Source organism: Euprymna scolopes, chromosome 15 (genome assembly GCF_053919585.1).
Source record: "Euprymna scolopes isolate OS-2025 chromosome 15, ASM5391958v1, whole genome shotgun sequence".
Lineage (NCBI taxonomy): Eukaryota > Metazoa > Mollusca > Cephalopoda > Sepiida > Sepiolidae > Euprymna > Euprymna scolopes.
The window spans coordinates 2,165,290-2,183,689 of record NC_136496.1 but is presented as its reverse complement, the minus strand read 5'-3'; the positions used below and the strand labels follow the sequence as shown (position 1 = coordinate 2,183,689).

General features: G+C 31.4%; 1 protein-coding gene across 1 annotated transcript in view; it reads right to left on the bottom strand.

The window, feature by feature from the left end:
• Positions 1-14,013: 14,013 nt before the first annotated feature.
• The window catches only part of LOC145294258 (mitochondrial inner membrane protease subunit 2-like), a 281,152-nt gene continuing 276,765 nt past the window's right edge, over positions 14,014-18,400 (bottom strand). Inside the window, exon 5 of the mRNA XM_080141358.1 lies at positions 14,014-17,308. Within this exon, the coding sequence (XP_079997484.1) occupies positions 17,174-17,308 (135 nt within the window). The 3' untranslated portion in view covers positions 14,014-17,173. The remainder of the gene's footprint in view (positions 17,309-18,400) is intronic.

The following is an 18,400-nucleotide window of genomic DNA, read 5'->3' as shown; positions in this document are numbered from 1 at the left end:
GATGCAAAAGGTATGTTTGCACTAGATTTAAATTTGAACATGTGAATGCAGTAAGAGAAGGGAGGAATTCTAGTCTAAAAGTTCAAGGGAAGCAACTGTTTGGGAACCTCTGCATTGAAGGGGTGGGATTTTGCTGCTTGTCAGATTAATCGGAGGTATTTACGTCGGAGGGGGGCACAGTTGCTGTGAGTTCGTTGGAGCATATTCTATTTAAGGTATTTGTAAAATAGACACAGCGATGCACTACTGTGGTGATGGGATGGAGGTTTTTTCACTGTGTAAGAGAGAAAGACTAGTGGTAGGTGCCGTGGCAACAATACTCCATGCATGGACATAGCTTATAGAGATACAAGATGCTATCTGGTGGGAGTAATTTTCTAGCACGGTAAAAGGAGCCCACCTTCTATGCAGCGGCCTTGGCAATGTCTTCAATGTATTTGTCTTGTAAGTCCATATTTGGTTCAAAATATGTGACTGACAGTTGTAGGTATACAGTTTTTGTGCCTTACTACTTCCGTGCTGACTCATAACTAGGGCTTTGATAACAGCATATTCTTTTCATTGTTTTGATTCTTGATGAATATTTAATCAAAATGTTTTGATGAAGCTGATATTTTTCTGGATAATGCAAAAAAAATTTTTTTTTTACAGGAAAAAAGCAAATAACATGCAGCAAATATAAGCTTATTCACATTTCTATGAGAATAGTGTCCATTATACAGGATGTCCTAAAAGTTGATGACGGATAAAAAAAAAATTCATAACTTCCTTAATTTTCAATATTTTTTTTTTTTTTTTAGAGCATCTAGAGTAACTTGACCAAAATCATAATGAGTCATTACACGACCAAGGTACTTTCAGTTGAATTCAAATTTCAAATCCGTCAGTTCCTTTGGGATGCCTTGTATTTTAAATATTAAATTGATCCAAAAGAAATAAATTAATAAGTACTACTCAGAAAGTAATATTGTGCTACATAGTTCAATACAAATAATAAAATCAAATTGTAGGAGGCAATCTTTGATTTATTCCTTCAACTCCGCACATCTTGACAATGTTCTTTTTTTGCCCTGTTTCTTTCGAATGTTCCCTTTTTTTTTAGATAATGTTTCACTGACTTTCTTCAGTGAAAGAACTGCTGCACATCAAAATTACATGTTCCTTTCTTATACAATTACAATAATGATCATATATTATTATAATATTAAAAAAACACGGCTACATCAAAGGGAGGTCACTCTCATATTTTTGTCTAGGGTTGTCAGATTGGCCTTTTTAAATTCCAAATTTCACGAATTTGGCCTTTTTTTAAAGCAATTTGGCTTTATTTGGTCTTTTTCAAAACGTAACGTACAGACTAACTGAAGGAACAAGCTGAATATTATATTTAGATGAAAAATAAATAAATTATTTTAATTCTTTTAAGGGGCGAGCACTCTGGAGATAAATCTGAAAAAATTAAATCTCAGCTGTAATGCAAAGTTATTTCCCTTGGAAATAGAACACTCTTAAGAAACTGCTGTTCTTAAAGCACTAAATATTAGTTTTCATTCATTTCCTATGGTTGTCATGGTGATCTCATTAATTGAAGTATTTGTATCTTGACAATCAATGATGATGGGGCGGGGTCTGAGGTTTGAATCATCGATTAATGGTAAACTTTTATATATATTAGTGTTGGGACGATTTATTGGAATTGGAAAAGTCAGAACTTTTGGGGGTACTGCAATCAGTATAATAATCGGAAAAATTTGTGCCTAATTTCTGATGCCAAAAACGATTCTTTTGATTATCTTTTTATTTGATCTTGTTTTTAAAAAAATCTTCCACTGCTGGTAGTAATAAAAAATAATAAATATTTATTGATTTAAATTTCCAGTAAAACTAAAATCTATAGATCACCTATCACACGGGTTTGTTTTTACGTTTGAGAGAAAATAAATGCATTTAAGATGTGTTTTTACGATGATCAAAATAACCATTTTATAGTTAAATATTTAGAGATTTTTAAAGAATCTGAATTGGCAATTGTATGAGAATCGGGAATTTAGTACGGAATCATGGAAAATGTTGGAATCACTTATAGCCACACTGATGATCCTTGGTGAAGATGAAACATATATATTTATTAAAAATACTAATTAAATCTAGATCTGGAATAATAATTTTGGATTCTAACTCTGGACAAGGCTTTTGACAGCATGCCAAGAAATATTGCTTGGTAAGATTTGTGAAAACTAGAGACAAAAGAATGGTTAGTGACGGTTGTTCAAGCAATTTATAAAAATGTTCAAAGTCAATTTAGAATCAACAGCACATTTAATGACAATTTTAATGTTAATGTAGAAATACATCAGAGCTTGTTTGATGAGTTTTGCATAAATTCAAGGCAAACGATTGGTTGATGAAGGTTGTTCAAACAATGTACAAAAATGTTCAAAGTCATATTCCAATTAACACATTTATGTTAAAGTAGAAATACATCAGGATTCTCTACTGAATTCATTGCTTTTCAGTTTTATCTTAGAAATATTGTTCAAAGATTTTACATACAAGTTATTCAGAAGAGATGGTGTTTTTTTTTATTGTATTTTAGAAATATTGTTCAAAGATTTTACATACAAGTTATTCAGAAGAGATGGTGTTTTTTTACGTTGGGTTTTTATCTTTACGGTATTTCTGTTTATAATAAATAAGAAATCTGCATTAATTAAAATATAATATTTATGCGTATTTTACGACCGGGCAATGCCGGGCAGCCTGCTAGTAGATAAATAGAATCCAACTGTTCTGAATCTGAACAAAAATAGATCCATTTTCAAGATGCATTCAGCGATAGGAATGCTATTTCAAGACAGACCAAAGAAAATGCTAACACAAAAAAATTTCAAACTTGAGCATGATAGATCGAATGAAAATGCTATTTCAAACTTTAGTATGACAGACCAAATAAAATGGTATGTTAAGCCTTAGTATGACAGACTGAAAATGCTATTTAATAACTGATTGTGCCAGAGCAAAAACATACTAAAGACACTTTTTCATGGTAGATAAATTTTATCAAGAATCATTAAATATCGATTCTCATTTCAATAAAGTAAAGTCCATATTTGTTGTGGGTCAAAGTTTCATTGTTGATAACCTAAAAAAAAAAAAAATGGAGAGAACCGTGTCTGCTTATCAAGTTTTACCAAAGAATTTTTTACAAAGTATTTTAAAGAAAGGTTGTTTTACAAAGGTTTTTGAAGAATGTTTTACAAAGTTTTTTAAAGAAAGAATGTTTTACAAAGGTTTTTTTAAGGAAAGAATGTTTTACAAAGGTTTTTAAAGGAAAGAATGTTTTACAAAGGTTTTTTAAGGGAAGAATGTTTTACAAAGGTTTTTTAAGGAAAGAATGTTTTACAAAGGGTTTTTAAGGGAAGAATGTTTTGCAAAGGTTTTTTAAAGAAAGAATGTTTTACAAAGGTTTTTTTAAGGAAAGAATGTTTTACAAAGGTTTTTTTAAGGAAAGAATGTTTTACAAAGTTTTTTAAAGAAAGAATGTTTTACAAAGGTTTTTTTTAAGGAAAGAATGTTTTACAAAGGTTTTTTAAGGAAAGAATGTTTTGCAAAGGTTTTTTAAGGAAAGAATGTTTTACAAAGGTTTTTTAAGGAAAGAATGTTTTACAAAGGGTTTTTAAGGAAAGAATGTTTTACAAAGGGTTTTTAAGGAAAGAATGTTTTACAAAGGTTTTTTAAGGAAAGAATGTTTTACAAAGGTTTTTTAAAGAAGTATGTTTTACAAAGTTTTTTAAAGAAGTATGTTTTACAAAGATTTTTAAAGAAAGGTTGTTTTGCTGAGTTTTTTTTTAAAAGAATGTTTGACAAATTTTTTTTTAAAAAGAATGTTTTACAAAGTTTTTTTTTTTAAATGTTTTACAAAGTTGTTTTTTTTAATGTTTTACAAAGTTGTTTTTTAAAAAAATATTTTACAAAGGTTTTTTTTTTTTTAAAGAATTGTAGCAGTAAATTGAGTAAATAGAAAACAAGAAATTAATATTCCGGTTTGTCTGTTATAATTTTCTCTCCAAAATGCGATCCAAGGAATCTATTAATATAAAAGCGAAAATGTATGTATGTGTGTTCGCTTTTTCTGTATGTCTACAAAAGGCTTTTTTCAGAGAAGCGGTCAGTCGGGACCCGACATTAGGATTGAAAGCGGTCAGTCGGTTCACAACTTTTTAAAACTTTTTATATCACATATAAATCGTTTAATTTGTTCAACTTCGGGAAGATAAATATTCAACATTTGTCGCTCGCCGCATGTGGATTAGTCTTTTTCCTATAATAAAAGCGACAATAATATAAGCGAAAATGTATGTATGTATGTATGTTTGTGTGTCTGCTAAAAACTTTCGACAGACACGACGAAAATTCACAAACTCGGTATCATATCGAAGCCCCATCTTTCTCTCGAAAAATATCGAAAAATTGGCCAAAAACGTTAATTTTTTTCACCTCGAAATCAACAATTTTCGACAGGGGGGGGGTAAACAAAAACGGTCTTCTGGTGACGACGAGTGGTTCTACGCATGCGCCAGATGACGTCATGACCTGATTTACTTTAAATAGTTGAAAAACTGAACAAATTTCATGTACGTCGTATTAGGTCAGTCGATTAGCACATTGGTTCGTTATCTAAACGTTTTGTGTTCGGATCGTGGTTTGAGATGTTTTTTCTTTTTTGATTTTTTAAATTTAAATATTAAACCAGTGTTATTTAAGCCATTTTTCACGTAACGTTCATTTTTCTGTTTTTTTTTTTACTTCGCTTATCCAACCCCGACCACACACCCAAAAACACCCGGGTACCCACCGATTTTTTAAATTTTAATATCGAAACAGGCTTATTTAATCCATTTTTCACGTGTTCGTTTTTCTGTTTTCATCGTTCGTTTGCCTTACGTTAGTTTTTTTTTTTTTTTCGATGTTTTGATTACCCCCCTCTCCTGCTTAATTAAAACGTTTTCTTTTTTTACTTTGCTTATAACAAACAAACCTACGTCGTCATCGTCATTGTTGTCGTCACGCTCGACGACTTCTGGGCGCGAACCTGTCAATTTGGTTCTTACTTAAATAAATTCAAACATCTTTCACTAACTCATTCTGGCTGACCGATTTTATTTTCAAACTTCGCCTCAGGGCTTCGGGTTCGATTCCCCCCCCCCCGGTTTCTTTTTTATTTAACACCAGACACACCTCCAAACACCCGGGCAACGTCGGGTACCCCCGCTAGTCGTTAATAAAATTTAAAATTCACAACACTTTTTGCAATCTAATTTAGTAAAATTTAGTGTTTGGACGATTAATCAGAATTAAGAATTAGAAAAGTTAGAAATCTCGGAGAATCAGTATTGGAATTGCAAAAAAATTATGCTTATTTTTCCATGACAAAAACGATTCTGTTTAATTTTTTTGCTCTTTTGAAACTTAATTTTCCATTACTGGTCCTAACAATAAATATTGATTGATTTTTAAGCTACCATGAAGACAAAAATCTATAGGTCCCTTCCACCCATAAATGTATTTTTACATTGCTTTGGTTTTTACAGTAATCTGAAAAAAAAAAAAAATAAAAAAAAATAAAACAAAAACAAAAAATATTTAGAAATTTTAGAAGATTTTTTTCTCGTATTATTTAGATTTTTTGGACTACATTCCCATCTTGAGTTTTATTTTGACAACGTTTTGCTTGATGTAACCTCCGACCTTCTTCAGCTGTATCTTGTTAAATTCGGGAATCTGCATGAAATTTCAAATGGAACCCTTTATTTAGTATTTAGGGGGTAGTATGACATTCGCTCAGCCATGACTTAGAAGAGTGTAACTTAGAACTGAATTTTACCAAATACTCCATCCATTATACAATGAGTCCTTGCAAACAATTTTAGTATAAATTTTAGGAATCTTTTCTTGTTTTTACTACTGATCACTATATTATATCATTATGACATATTATTAGTAACTAGCAAAGATACCTGCGCTTTGTTGTATGCTTCGGTACCCGTTTTGCATGCGTCCTTACAGTAAATGGATGTTGTAAGAGCCGCACCAAATCTCAACCTTTTAACTTGACCTTGAAACATGGTGTGCACCATCCCTAGGGCGAAGACCATCATGTCAGGTTTGGTCATGATCGGTCCAGTAGTGTAGGCTGTAGAAGAGTGTGTGTGTACATATATTGTGACCTTGATCTTTGACCTTTACCTTGGAAAATTGTGTGATATATCTTTAGGCGGAGAATGATCATCATGCCAGGTTTGGCCATGATTGGTTCAGTCGTGTGGGCTGTATAAAAGTTGTACGCACAGACACACATGAACGCTACTATTATATATATACTAACATTTCAGCCCGGCATTGCCCGAGTGTTTGGAGGTGTGTGTTGAGCAAAACAAAAAAAAAGTGGTAGTAGGAAGGCAGGCTCGAACCCGTACTGTAAAGGAGGAAAAGAACGGGGAAAAAACACGACGTCTTTGCTGTTACAACCACCGGCAAACTGGAAGTGACATAGGTTTAAATTAAGGCTAGACAATTGAAAAGAGGAGATGACTTTCGAAAATATCGCCGAAAAAAAACGACCTCACCCTGTTGAAAAATGCCCAGTTGAGGGTGAAGAAATTAATGTTTTTAGTCAATTTTTCAATATTTGTCATCTGAAGGGTGGAGCTTCAAAACGATACTGATCTTGTGAAAATCCGTTGCCCCTGTCGAATAGGCAGACATGCAAACATACATACATTTATATATTAGTAGCTCAAATTTTCAACCCGAACCGATTAAAAAGCTTGCCCTATCTCTGAATACCCTTTATGTCAAATTTAAAATGTTTAGACAGGAAATTGTCTGAGTAATTTGGTAGAGACCGCAGAGGTCAAATTTTTTTAACTTTGACCCCCATTATAATATTTATTGTTTTGGGCTCAAATCAAGTTATTAAGTTAGATCCATGTCTAAGGAACCTATATCTAAAATTTCAAGTGTTTAGACCCAAAATTGGCGGAGGAGTTTGGTAGAGTTCTCAAAGGTCAAATCGTTGAACTTTGACCTCTTAACAGCCAAATGTTTGGCCAAAAACCGATCAAAGATTTTCCCAAATCTCAGTACCCAGTATATCAAATTTTGAGTCTGTAAACTTAAAATTGACAGAGTTATTGCGTAGGGAAATGTACACACACACACACACAGATACGTTCACTTTTATAGATGGATATATTATAGTAATTATAATTGATAAAATTCAGTTGTAAGTTACTCTTCTTGAGGTTCAAGGTTCAATCTTTAGTGAGGGCGACACTTAAAATACAATTGCAAATTATTTAGACCTGCTATCAATTTATGGCTGTGTACCCCTACACTATTCAATAACACTCAACGAGTGACGTCATTGAATTTGATCATTCTGAGTCCTGGTTGTTGGTCTCTTGGTGCTTGGCGGCACTTTAGCGAAGGCCTTGGATGTGTAAAAGTCCTGTCTAGCAAATTACCACTTCCTCCCACATTGTCAAAGATCAGGAGGGCAAATCGTCCAGCACTGGCCACTAAAGTTTGTATCGCTGAGGAGCAATGATCATTTCGAGCCAAAAGAAGAAAAAATAACACTTCAACAACTGGTCTATTTAGATAACACAATTTTTTGTAGAAAGATTATATACACTGGTCATCAACTTAAACCATTAATATTCATGTCTGGACAGCACTTCTTAATAAAATCTGGGCAGTTCAGCCACCAACCCTAAGTCTGGAGGGTCAGACGCGATCGTTTACCTGGGGATAGTTACTTGGTTGAGAAACGTTGTGAGAACAGCAACCAGCTCCTCAGGGTAATGAACTCAATAAAACGATATCAAACAATAGACATATCCTTTACATCAAAGGGTCGATATGGCGTCGATTATAACCGGTTGGTATGGGTCTCTTCTTGAGTCTTCTTGACGTTGTTATGGGCAGCGTTTCCATGGTTGGGAGTAAATGGTAGAGACACTTGTTACATGAAAGGGCTGTCCCTTCTCATGTAAGTAAGAATACATACTAGATAAATGAAAATGATATTAGGAAAAGGCTAGAATCGAACCCTGTAGGCAAGCGTTAAAAATAATGGAAAATGGAATGTTCGAAATTAAGTCTATTGTTAATTCTATTAGAAATAGTTAAATATTGTTAATTCTATTAGAAATAGTTAAATATTGTTAATTCTATTAGAAATAGTTAAATATTGTTAATTCTATTAGAAATAGTTAAATATTGTTAATTCTATTAGAAATAGTTAAATATTGTTTATGTTGGAAAAAGAGTCGATTGTCCATTCTTTTAGAAATCTGGATATTAAATATGTCAGTTAAAAGAATGCACAATGCGAGTTAAAATATATTGTTTAAAAATAGGTTAGATATTAAACAATTAGAATTGAGGATTCTGTTGGACGGACATGTGTAGAAAACGTGATATAGTCACGTTGATCGACAGTACACTTTTGACGTCATAAACTAAAGAGATTTTTCAATATAGGAACCGAGGGTTCGAAGTTAGAGGGTCAGTCAAAGACAGAGAGAGAACCAGGAGAGATCAAGAGGAGAGTCCCTTAGAAGCGAAGGGAGGAGAGTAGACTATGTAATCGAAAAGGCTTCAATTCCTGACCTCACCAATCGCGGTTGGAATAAAAAAAAAAAAAAAGACACACACAAAGTGAAAATACAGGTCGACACAGTTCTGCGACCCACCTTCTCCGCTAACCTCCACCGCGCTACGATGTTAGTTATCACTTTTATGTTGAACTGTAAATTGTAAATAAACAAATCTCTATTGAAAACATAAAAAGTGTCTCATATTCATTTTTCCACAAAATAACTTTTCGTTTATACGACCAAGAGAACTTGACGATCACAGCCGATTCATATATGTAACACACTTGCTGAAATTTGATACTTGCACAAAACAGCGGATAAAGGCATTTTTATAAAAATATAATTATTTTATTTAACACTGGAGGAGCATATTGAACTTAGGTGATTGTCAACCCACGTTCGTCTTCACTTGCTACGAAACTACTATATTTTGATTTCGATGGAGTCATAGCTCCTCCCCTCTTACAAATAAGATTTAACTCTCACTTATTGATAATACATCATTGTTTTAACTTATTGGTTCTCAATATGTGATGATTTTTCTGACACTGTGATAATCAATGGATTAACAGCACTCCTTCTTTCTTCCTCATCTATTTTCTACCTCTCCCTGCTACTATGAAGGGGAGGTTTCACTTCCCCCTCCCCTTATAATTATAATTCTTCATTAAAATTTTTTTTTTTTTTTTTTTTAATTAACCAACACCGTAGGGCATGTGTGTGGGGTCCCTTCTTGATAAGTCACATATCTGCTTAACATTATTTTGGGAATTCTATGTCCTGTCTCTGACCTGGTCAGTTCATAATTTAGTTCATGGTAATAATAATAATAATAATAATATGAAACAAAAAAAAAAAACAGCCACTTAAATCTTCTGAGATATCAAGAGCCACCCTGTTTGACAGGACTTGACATTATTTTAAAAATTCAGCTAATGGCACTCTGACACCGTCAGTCTATAATCTAGTTTATGAAAAACAAAAAAAGAAACAAAACAAAAAAAGCCACTTAAGTTTTATTGGCCAGAGAATAACTGAAAGTTTTCTTTGAGTTATTCTAGTATATCTCTTATCAATCCTTTCTATTTTGTGATTTCTGTAAGCACTTAACAGTTCCAATTGTTTCCTTTTACTTTTCTTTTCCTTTGTCTGAATTTTGACAAATGATATATCAACCTTTTTTCTCTTTTTTTCTAACCTGCTAATAATGTCACAGCTGATGGAAAGAGAACATACTACTCCCCACACCCATAGATTAAATAAAGGGTTGTGTTCGAAATTCCGTGCAGATTCCAGAGTTTCACAATTCACAAGTTTGACAATATACCTCTGAAAGAAATATTGAGAAAATAACACTCAAGATGAGAACAATAGTCCAAACAATCCAAATAATCAATCCTCATCTAAAAAATTCAGCATCAGTAATTGTATTGGAATCAAGAAAAATATTTTAATTGTCCCATCACTAGTACAAATAATTTTTAGTCTATGCCTTTCTTATCCACCAAGTTCCACTAAAAAATGTCCAACAGTTTTTGTTTTATTACAGTTCAATGTCAGCTCTTGTTATTAAAAGGTTTTGTGCTGTTTTTGGAACTCTCCACATTTCAAATTGATCGGTAGAATGACTGTGGGGATACTTTAGTAATCGTTTAATCAGTAGGAAGTGTATAAACCCCTTTATGTTCCACTATCTTTAGCTAGACCAGATTACGCAATGATGAGTATTCTCATGACAGTTTTCTGAGCCTTACGACTTCCTCTAATATGTGATATTGAAACCAATCCATATAAACTATAAACACTAAACGTGGAAGACATCCCTGTCATTCAGTTTTCTTATGCTCTTATTATGTTTCACTATTTTCAGTTGGACTTTTTTTTTTCAATTTTCTGCTCTAACCTCGGATATTTTTAAAGAAATTCTAAAGAATATCTTACGGAACTCTTTTTGGACTCGCTAATCGTCCTCACGTATTGCGAACTGTTGAATATTTACAACCATACATATTGAACTTTGCTGAGTATTCCCTTTCACTCTAATCTATATATTAATACGACAGCATGTGTGTTCTTTTGTGTGTCACGCTTACATTCGGGTTGTTTAATTGCTATATTCTTCTTTTATTTTAATAAATAATGTTATCAAGAATTCTTCATAAGTTTTGGTTTCAGTTTCGACTATAGCTAATGGCACTTAAAATTATTTATAAAAAGATAGATGATTTACCAAGAGTTCTTTATAGGTTTTGATTTCGGTTTCGATTATGGCCGAAGGAACTAAAGTTATATATATAATTTTTATAAGCTTTTATCTTGATTTCGAGTCAAGCTAATCCACCCAAGTCATATGGATATATATTTTTTTAATTTTTGAAATTGCAACTTTATAATATATAAATACCGATAGAACATTAATTTTATAATAATATATACAAAATCAAGAATTAAAATATCATATTTAAGTGTACTTTACGATCGAGCTTTGCTGGGTGTTCGTGCTAGCTTAGATAAATACTTTTGCTATTTTAACAAAAGAGCTACAATAATATTACAGCATCTTCATTTACACTGAACATCTACAGAATGCCAACATCAATATGTTACATATATGAGTCCTCTGTGGAATTTCCACAGGTCCTTCTAGTTTATTATTATTATCATTATTATCATCATTATTATTATTATCATTATTATCATCATTATTATTATTATTATCATTATTATAGGAACTAGCGGGACCTCTGAAAATTCCACAGCAGACTCATTCATATGTAATATATTGATGTTGGCATTTTGTGGATGTTCAGTGTAAATGGAGACACTCTGATATCATTGTAGCTCTTTTGTTAAAACTGCAAAAGTCGTATAATACACTTAAATATGATATTTTAATTCATGCAAATTTCGTATATATTATTATAGAGTCAATTTTCTATCAATTATATATTATAAAGTTGTGATTTCAAAAATAAAAAATATATATATATCCATATGATTTGGGTGCATCAGCTTGAATTGAAGCTGAAGCCAAAACTTATCAAGAATTTTTGGTAAAATTATTTTTTTACAAGAAATGGAATGTCATAAAAATTAAACAACAGTCACTCGGAAGAAAACAGATGTAAGCGTGACAGAAAATAACACACAAGCTATCGTATTATTAATATATAGAAGATTATCAATTGTTTAACATGAGGAACTGCATCAGAAATGTAAAAACAAGTCTTGTTCTAAATTAAATTTCATGCTATTAAAAATTAGTAAGCACCACCTTCTTCAAACAAAAACGTTCTGGATATCAGATCTAGTTTTATTTTGCTCTAAAAATTTTTTCGCAAAATAAATGAATGACATACATATATACATGTGCATACATGGACTTTTCATCGCTTCTCTAACCCCGGATATTTTTAATGAAATTCTAAAGAATATCTTACGGTACTCTTTTTGGACTCACTAATCGCCCCACCTATTGGTAACTTTCTGATATTTTTAATATTTACAACCATACATATTGGATTTTGCTGAGTATTCCCTTTCATTTTATGCATCAACTTATACTTTCCTTTTAATGTTTTTCTCGATTGATTTCCAAAATTGAGCTAACCAGCAAAAATAGATACTTATCTTTACTTAGATTTTGCTAACTTTTTTCCTCTGAGGAGAAGAACTATTCTTTGAAACTCCATAGAATAAGGAACCTCTCACTTTTATTTTGTATTCCTTGTTTTGGATAAAATATTGTAAATTTAATTCTACAATATCTTGACCTTTTCTAGTTATATAATGAAATTATCAAAGAGTATATCTTTAACAAAGCAAAACTTATCAAGAGAGAAAAAGCTCAACCCTGTAATAGTAAAAAGAAAAATATAGGTCACTATGAAATAATGGGGATCATTAAAGAAGAGCAAATAATAAAAAATGGAAAAGATAATGAAGAAAGTGGGAATGGAAATAGAAAAAGCAAATATGGAAATACATCAAATAATCTCAAATTATTTGATCCACTCTCAAATTTCAATTGTTTTGAGTCTTGTTTCTTGAATTTCGACTTCAATTATCTTTTTGTTAATTTTGTAGCTGATATCAGGATTTTTGTATTTGGATGTACTCCTCTTTCGTTTTGATTATGGATTCTTCCTTTTGAACTGTTATAGATTTTTCTTGATTCTTTATCTGATATTATTCAAGATTCTCTCAGTTCTGATGCTGTAATACTATTTTCCATATAATCCATTTACTTATACAATAGAACCCCGGGATACGGCATTAAAAATTAGTAACAAAATACAGTACAGTATATAATACACATGTATATAATCAAATAACATTATAAATAATACTGTAAGATGGAGATGGAGCAAATACCCAAGCCAGGGGCAGGAAAAACCCTGTATTCCACATCATAACCTTAAAAAAAAAAAAAAAAAATGTATCTAAGGGCCATCGTATCCCGGGGTTCTACTATATATCGATACACTGTATTCTCTCTAATAAGAACACGACCTTGCTGGCTTTGAAATTCTCTATCGACTCTTCGATTTTGGAATTTCTCTGATATATACCTTTTGTCTGATGGTCTATACATTTATGTATCAATATAAATGTTCGCCTTCATGGGAGTGAAATCTACCAATTCTTGGAATTCCATTTTCAACCTTCCTGTTTGAGAATTCTTGTCTTGATCTAATTCCGCATCAATTCATGGGATTTAACCAATATTTTGCCAGGATTTACAAGGATTTTACCAAGGCTAATTCTCCACACATCAATTCACGGGATTTTACATCTCAGTTGGATTCTTAAACAGTTGCCATATTCTTTGCTTTCCCGAACCCCACTCTAAAGATTTAACTTGAATTGTATAAAGATTTCTTTATTTTTTATCTTTGAACATTGTTTAAACATTTTAAAGTTTTTAATCTGGATTATTTAAACCTTTGGATACCATTTTCTTTCAAGTAAAAAAAAATGGTACCTACATAATTGTCAGGTCTCAAATAATAACATATTCAAAATTTACGAAAAACGATAAGGTAGAAAAATAATTATTAATGAAAAAAAAAAAGAAATTTGTAAAATGAAGCGAAATTACTACATTATATTTACTAAAAAAAAAAAAGATAAGTTGGCAGGGGAGGTAACTAAGTTCTGTTGCTTATGTCACGTAATGAACATAATTCAAAATGTCGGACAAATTTTATTCCTTATTTAAACTTTATCAAAAACTGTTTTTCATTAATAATTATTTTCCTACCTCATCGTTTTCCATAATTTTTGGATATGTTACTATTTGCAACATCACAAAAAATAAACAAAAAAAAAACAAGAAAAAAATACAAAATCAAATGATAATGGAATTTATTAATGAAAAAGCATAAAAAAAAACAATTTTTGAAATGTTTGGCTTTCTATGGTCTTCAGAATTTCAATGACTGATAATTTTGAAGAAATATTTCTCCTAATATATATATATATGCAGTGCCGCCAAATAGAAAGTTCGTACTTGTCATTTTTTCAAAACCCACAAATTTAATGTAACTGTTTAAACTATACCTCATTTGATTCGCCTTTTATTCCTTTATAATTTTACCTGTTCATATTTGACTTTTAATTGAAGTATTCTAGTGTAATCTTGTCAAAAAGTGCTCTCTTTCTACAGTTAAGAACAGATTGAAGGAATTTAATTTGCAAGGCTGTGTTGCAAAATGCAAGCCAATAATTTTTGTAAAGAGCAGAAAGCACCCTGGAAATCGTCAGATGCAATGAAGATCATGACTCTTCATATCGGTTGAAAGTGATTTTTAGCGACAAAAGCAAATTCAGTAGGCTAGGCAGTATGTCCATCGAAGGAAGGACGAAAAATTTAATCCTAGGTGCACAATTCCAATGCTGCTTAGTTTTGGTGTGGGGCGTTATTAGTACCAATGGTCCATGACCTATAGGTCGCTTGCAAGGTCGAATTAATTCAATAAAGAACATTAATATGTTGACTGAGCATTTTCTACCCTACTTTCGCCGGAATTTGGATGATAATTCCACCTTCATTCAGGATAATGCTCCCATTCACACAGCCACCAATGTCAAGAGGTTCCTTGAAGAGCATGATATTCCGTGTTTGGATTGGCCGCACAATTTGCAGACCTCAATCCTATCAAAAACATATGGCATTACATCAAGCAACATTTAAAGTTACATTTAAATAACCCTTTTCCATTGTGTGGAGTTTCTTTTTGCCTTCTCAATTTAAAGTTAATTTTTTAAATCGACATGAACACTAGAATATTTCACTTAAAAGTCAAATATGAACAGGTAAAATTATAGAGGAATAAAAGGCAAATCAAATGAGGTATAGTTTGTTTAAACAGTTACATTCAATTTAGCTTAAATTTGCAAGTTTTTGAAAAAATGACAAGTGTTGATTTTCTTTTTGGCGGCACTATATATATATATATATATATATATATATATATATATTTGAAAAAAGGATTCTGGCAGAGTGCTCTATTATAAGGAAAAAAAGAGTGCACTATTTATTTTATTTACAGAAAGTTTAAATAAGATAGATAAGTCATCGGTACCGTCAGTTTTCAGATATCTAAGACAGTCCCCTATTATCAGGTTTGAAACCGACGGTACCGATGACTTATCTCATCTAAAGTTCTGTAAATATATATATATATATATATATATATATATATATATATATGATAAAGAATAGAAGAACGACAATATAAAAATCTATACTAATGCATATAAATATAATCGTTTATTTAATATGGATGTTACATCAATTGGGGGTGTACGATAGATAAAACTCTTTATACCATGGCATTTCGAAGCTTAATGCTTCTATTGATAGCCAATACACAACAGGTATTTCTCTGATTGCTTTCGCATTCAATTTGAACTTTTTATTTTTACATTTTCACCCCAAACAAGGCACATTGCACTTTGGTGTAGGGGGCTACTATCAGAGACAGCAGCTACTGGGGCATTATGTTGGGATTTGGGCAGCAAGATGTCGGTTCACGTTGCACTTGAACTTCTGTATGTCAGTACAGTTAGGGAAGCAGGAACCTGGAATGGAATTCCAAAGTCTAGTGGTTCTGGGGAAGAAACTACTGGAGTAGAAAGATCTTTTACATCTAGGGATCTCTACTGTGTGGGGGTGGGATTTAGCTGCCTGTCAGGTTTGTCGAGGGTGTCTACGTCGTGGGGGCACAAGTGTCTGCAGTTCGTCAGAGCATTCACCATTAAAATACTTGTAGAACAGGCAGAGGGATGCAACATTTCGTCGATGGGAAAGAGGTTGAAGCTTAGATGCCAGTTCAGGGCCGATCAGATTGGCAACTCTTCATGACAACTGATTTCATTTCTATTCTTATCTTAGTTAAATACGTTTTTTTATTGTACATTTTTTTTAATTTTATTTTCTATTTTATTTTACTCTGTATTTTATTTTTTATATATTATGTATTTTTTATATTTTTAAAATATATTTTATTTATTTATTTAGGTTTTATTGTTCCATTTGTTTATCCTTTATTTAGTTTTATCTTTTTATTTTTTTTATCCTTTTATTATATTTTTTTAATTTTTTATTGTTCCATTGGTTTATTTTTTTTTTAGTTTTATCTTTTTATTTTTATTTTATTTTTTATTCTTGTTTTATTTTTATGCTTTTTTTATGCCTTTATTACTTTATAATTTCTACTTTGGTTAATTCTACTTTGTAATTCGAATATTCTTTCTAATATATACGGACCTAATATCCGTCTTCTATTTCAAGAAGACTCCATCTCTATTTATACCCACGAACTCCATAAGATTATAACTCCATCTATCTTTACTCCTTTCCCTTATTGTTTTCTCGATATTAAAGGCACATCTCCGCACGTGGACGCATATATTGAACACATACCCCATAACCTACTATGCCAAACTCCGTAACTACTTTACATACCACCTATATCCACTATGTGATATCAATAATTTTCTTCCTTTATCGCATTAATCACTGTAGTTCTCCTATCTCCCTCCATCCACCGTTTCAATGTATTACCCTTTTCTTCTCCAACCCCATTAATTCGCTCCTAATATAGTTATTGCTAGATGTCGCATCTCTAATATGTTACCTAGTATCTTCTCTCCTCTTCTGATGAGAAGCATTAGGCTTCGAAATACCTAGGTATCAAAAGTTAACTTATCCTACACCCCTAATTGATGTAACATCCATATTGAATAAACTAATAAATCTATATGCATTAATATATATTTTTATGTTTTTTGTTTAAAATTTTTATCTTCTATATAAGCTCCATTTGCTGAACTTTGCATAATCCCGATAAATCTCCGCTTAAAGAATTTCTCTTATCTTTTAACCCCCCCCATATATATATATATATATATATATATATATATATATATATATATTGAAGCCACCATTTTCTTTTCTATTTGTTACAAAATTTCTAAAGTTTTCAAGATTTTTTCTGTTTCTCTTAGTTTTTCATCCGTTCTGATTGTTTCCGCGGGCGTATCCGTCTATGGTTTGTGTGAATCGTCTCCACCTGTTGCCAACGATGAGGAGGCCACACGATGTGCGACACTTTTGCCGTAATCAAACCTGTCGGCGTCTGCAAAACATAAAACACCATGAACGATTAAGAATTCAAAATAATAATTGAATAATAAAAAAAACATGAATAATAATTGAATAAAAAAAATAAAAAAACATGAATAATAATTGAATAATAATAAAAAAAAAAATGAATGAATAATAATTGAATAAAAAAAAATAAAAAAACATGAATAATAATTGAATTAAAAAAAATATGAATGAATAATAATTGATAAATAAATAAATAAACTTCCATATTTTCTGATCGCCAAATCATAAAAAGTTTCATCTGAATCGAGTTTGGAAAAATAAAAAGAATTTTCATTTCAAAACTTGATTTGGAAGAAATGGGTTGCATATTACTTAGCAGCAAAATGTTTTTGAAATCAAGTGTAGCATTGATTTGCCAAATGCATAAAATTTGTTGGGTACTAGCAGGTTTACCCAGCATCGCTTGGAATCCTAGATCCTAGTAAACAAGAGTGGGGCTTATCCACAATTCCTCTTGTACAAAAAAAAAAAAAATAATAAAAATAAAGGAAAATCTAGTAGTCGTTACTGAAAGAAAAAATCGTATTCTAAAAATCATGTAAATTGATCAAGTAGTTTTATTTTTAAACTATTACCGTATATTTCGGCGTATAAGACCACCCTTAAAGTAAAAAAATCATCTTTAAAAACCAATATTTCAGAAGATACCGGCTGTTGCAATCTCTAGCTTAGGTTAAATAAACATGGTTTCATGATTTAGCAGTCGTCTTATACAACCGATATATATGATAAATTTATTAAAATTTGCTATAATTTTGTACCTCGTCTTATCTGACGGTCGCTTTATATACCGAAATATATGGTAGATCAAATTTTATGGCTAATTGACACCATTTTGAAACCAGTCTAAAAACCAAGGGAGATAATTAAAACTTCGAGATTGTTATAATGCATACAAATTCCCATTAATCATTTAAAATTATTTATAAAAATAAAACTATATGATCAATTTATGTGATTTTTGGAGTACAATATTTTTTTCCATTAAGGGCTCATACATCACGCAAATTTCTCTTTATTATTTAGGAACTTACTTCACTTGTATCCCCATCCTTTG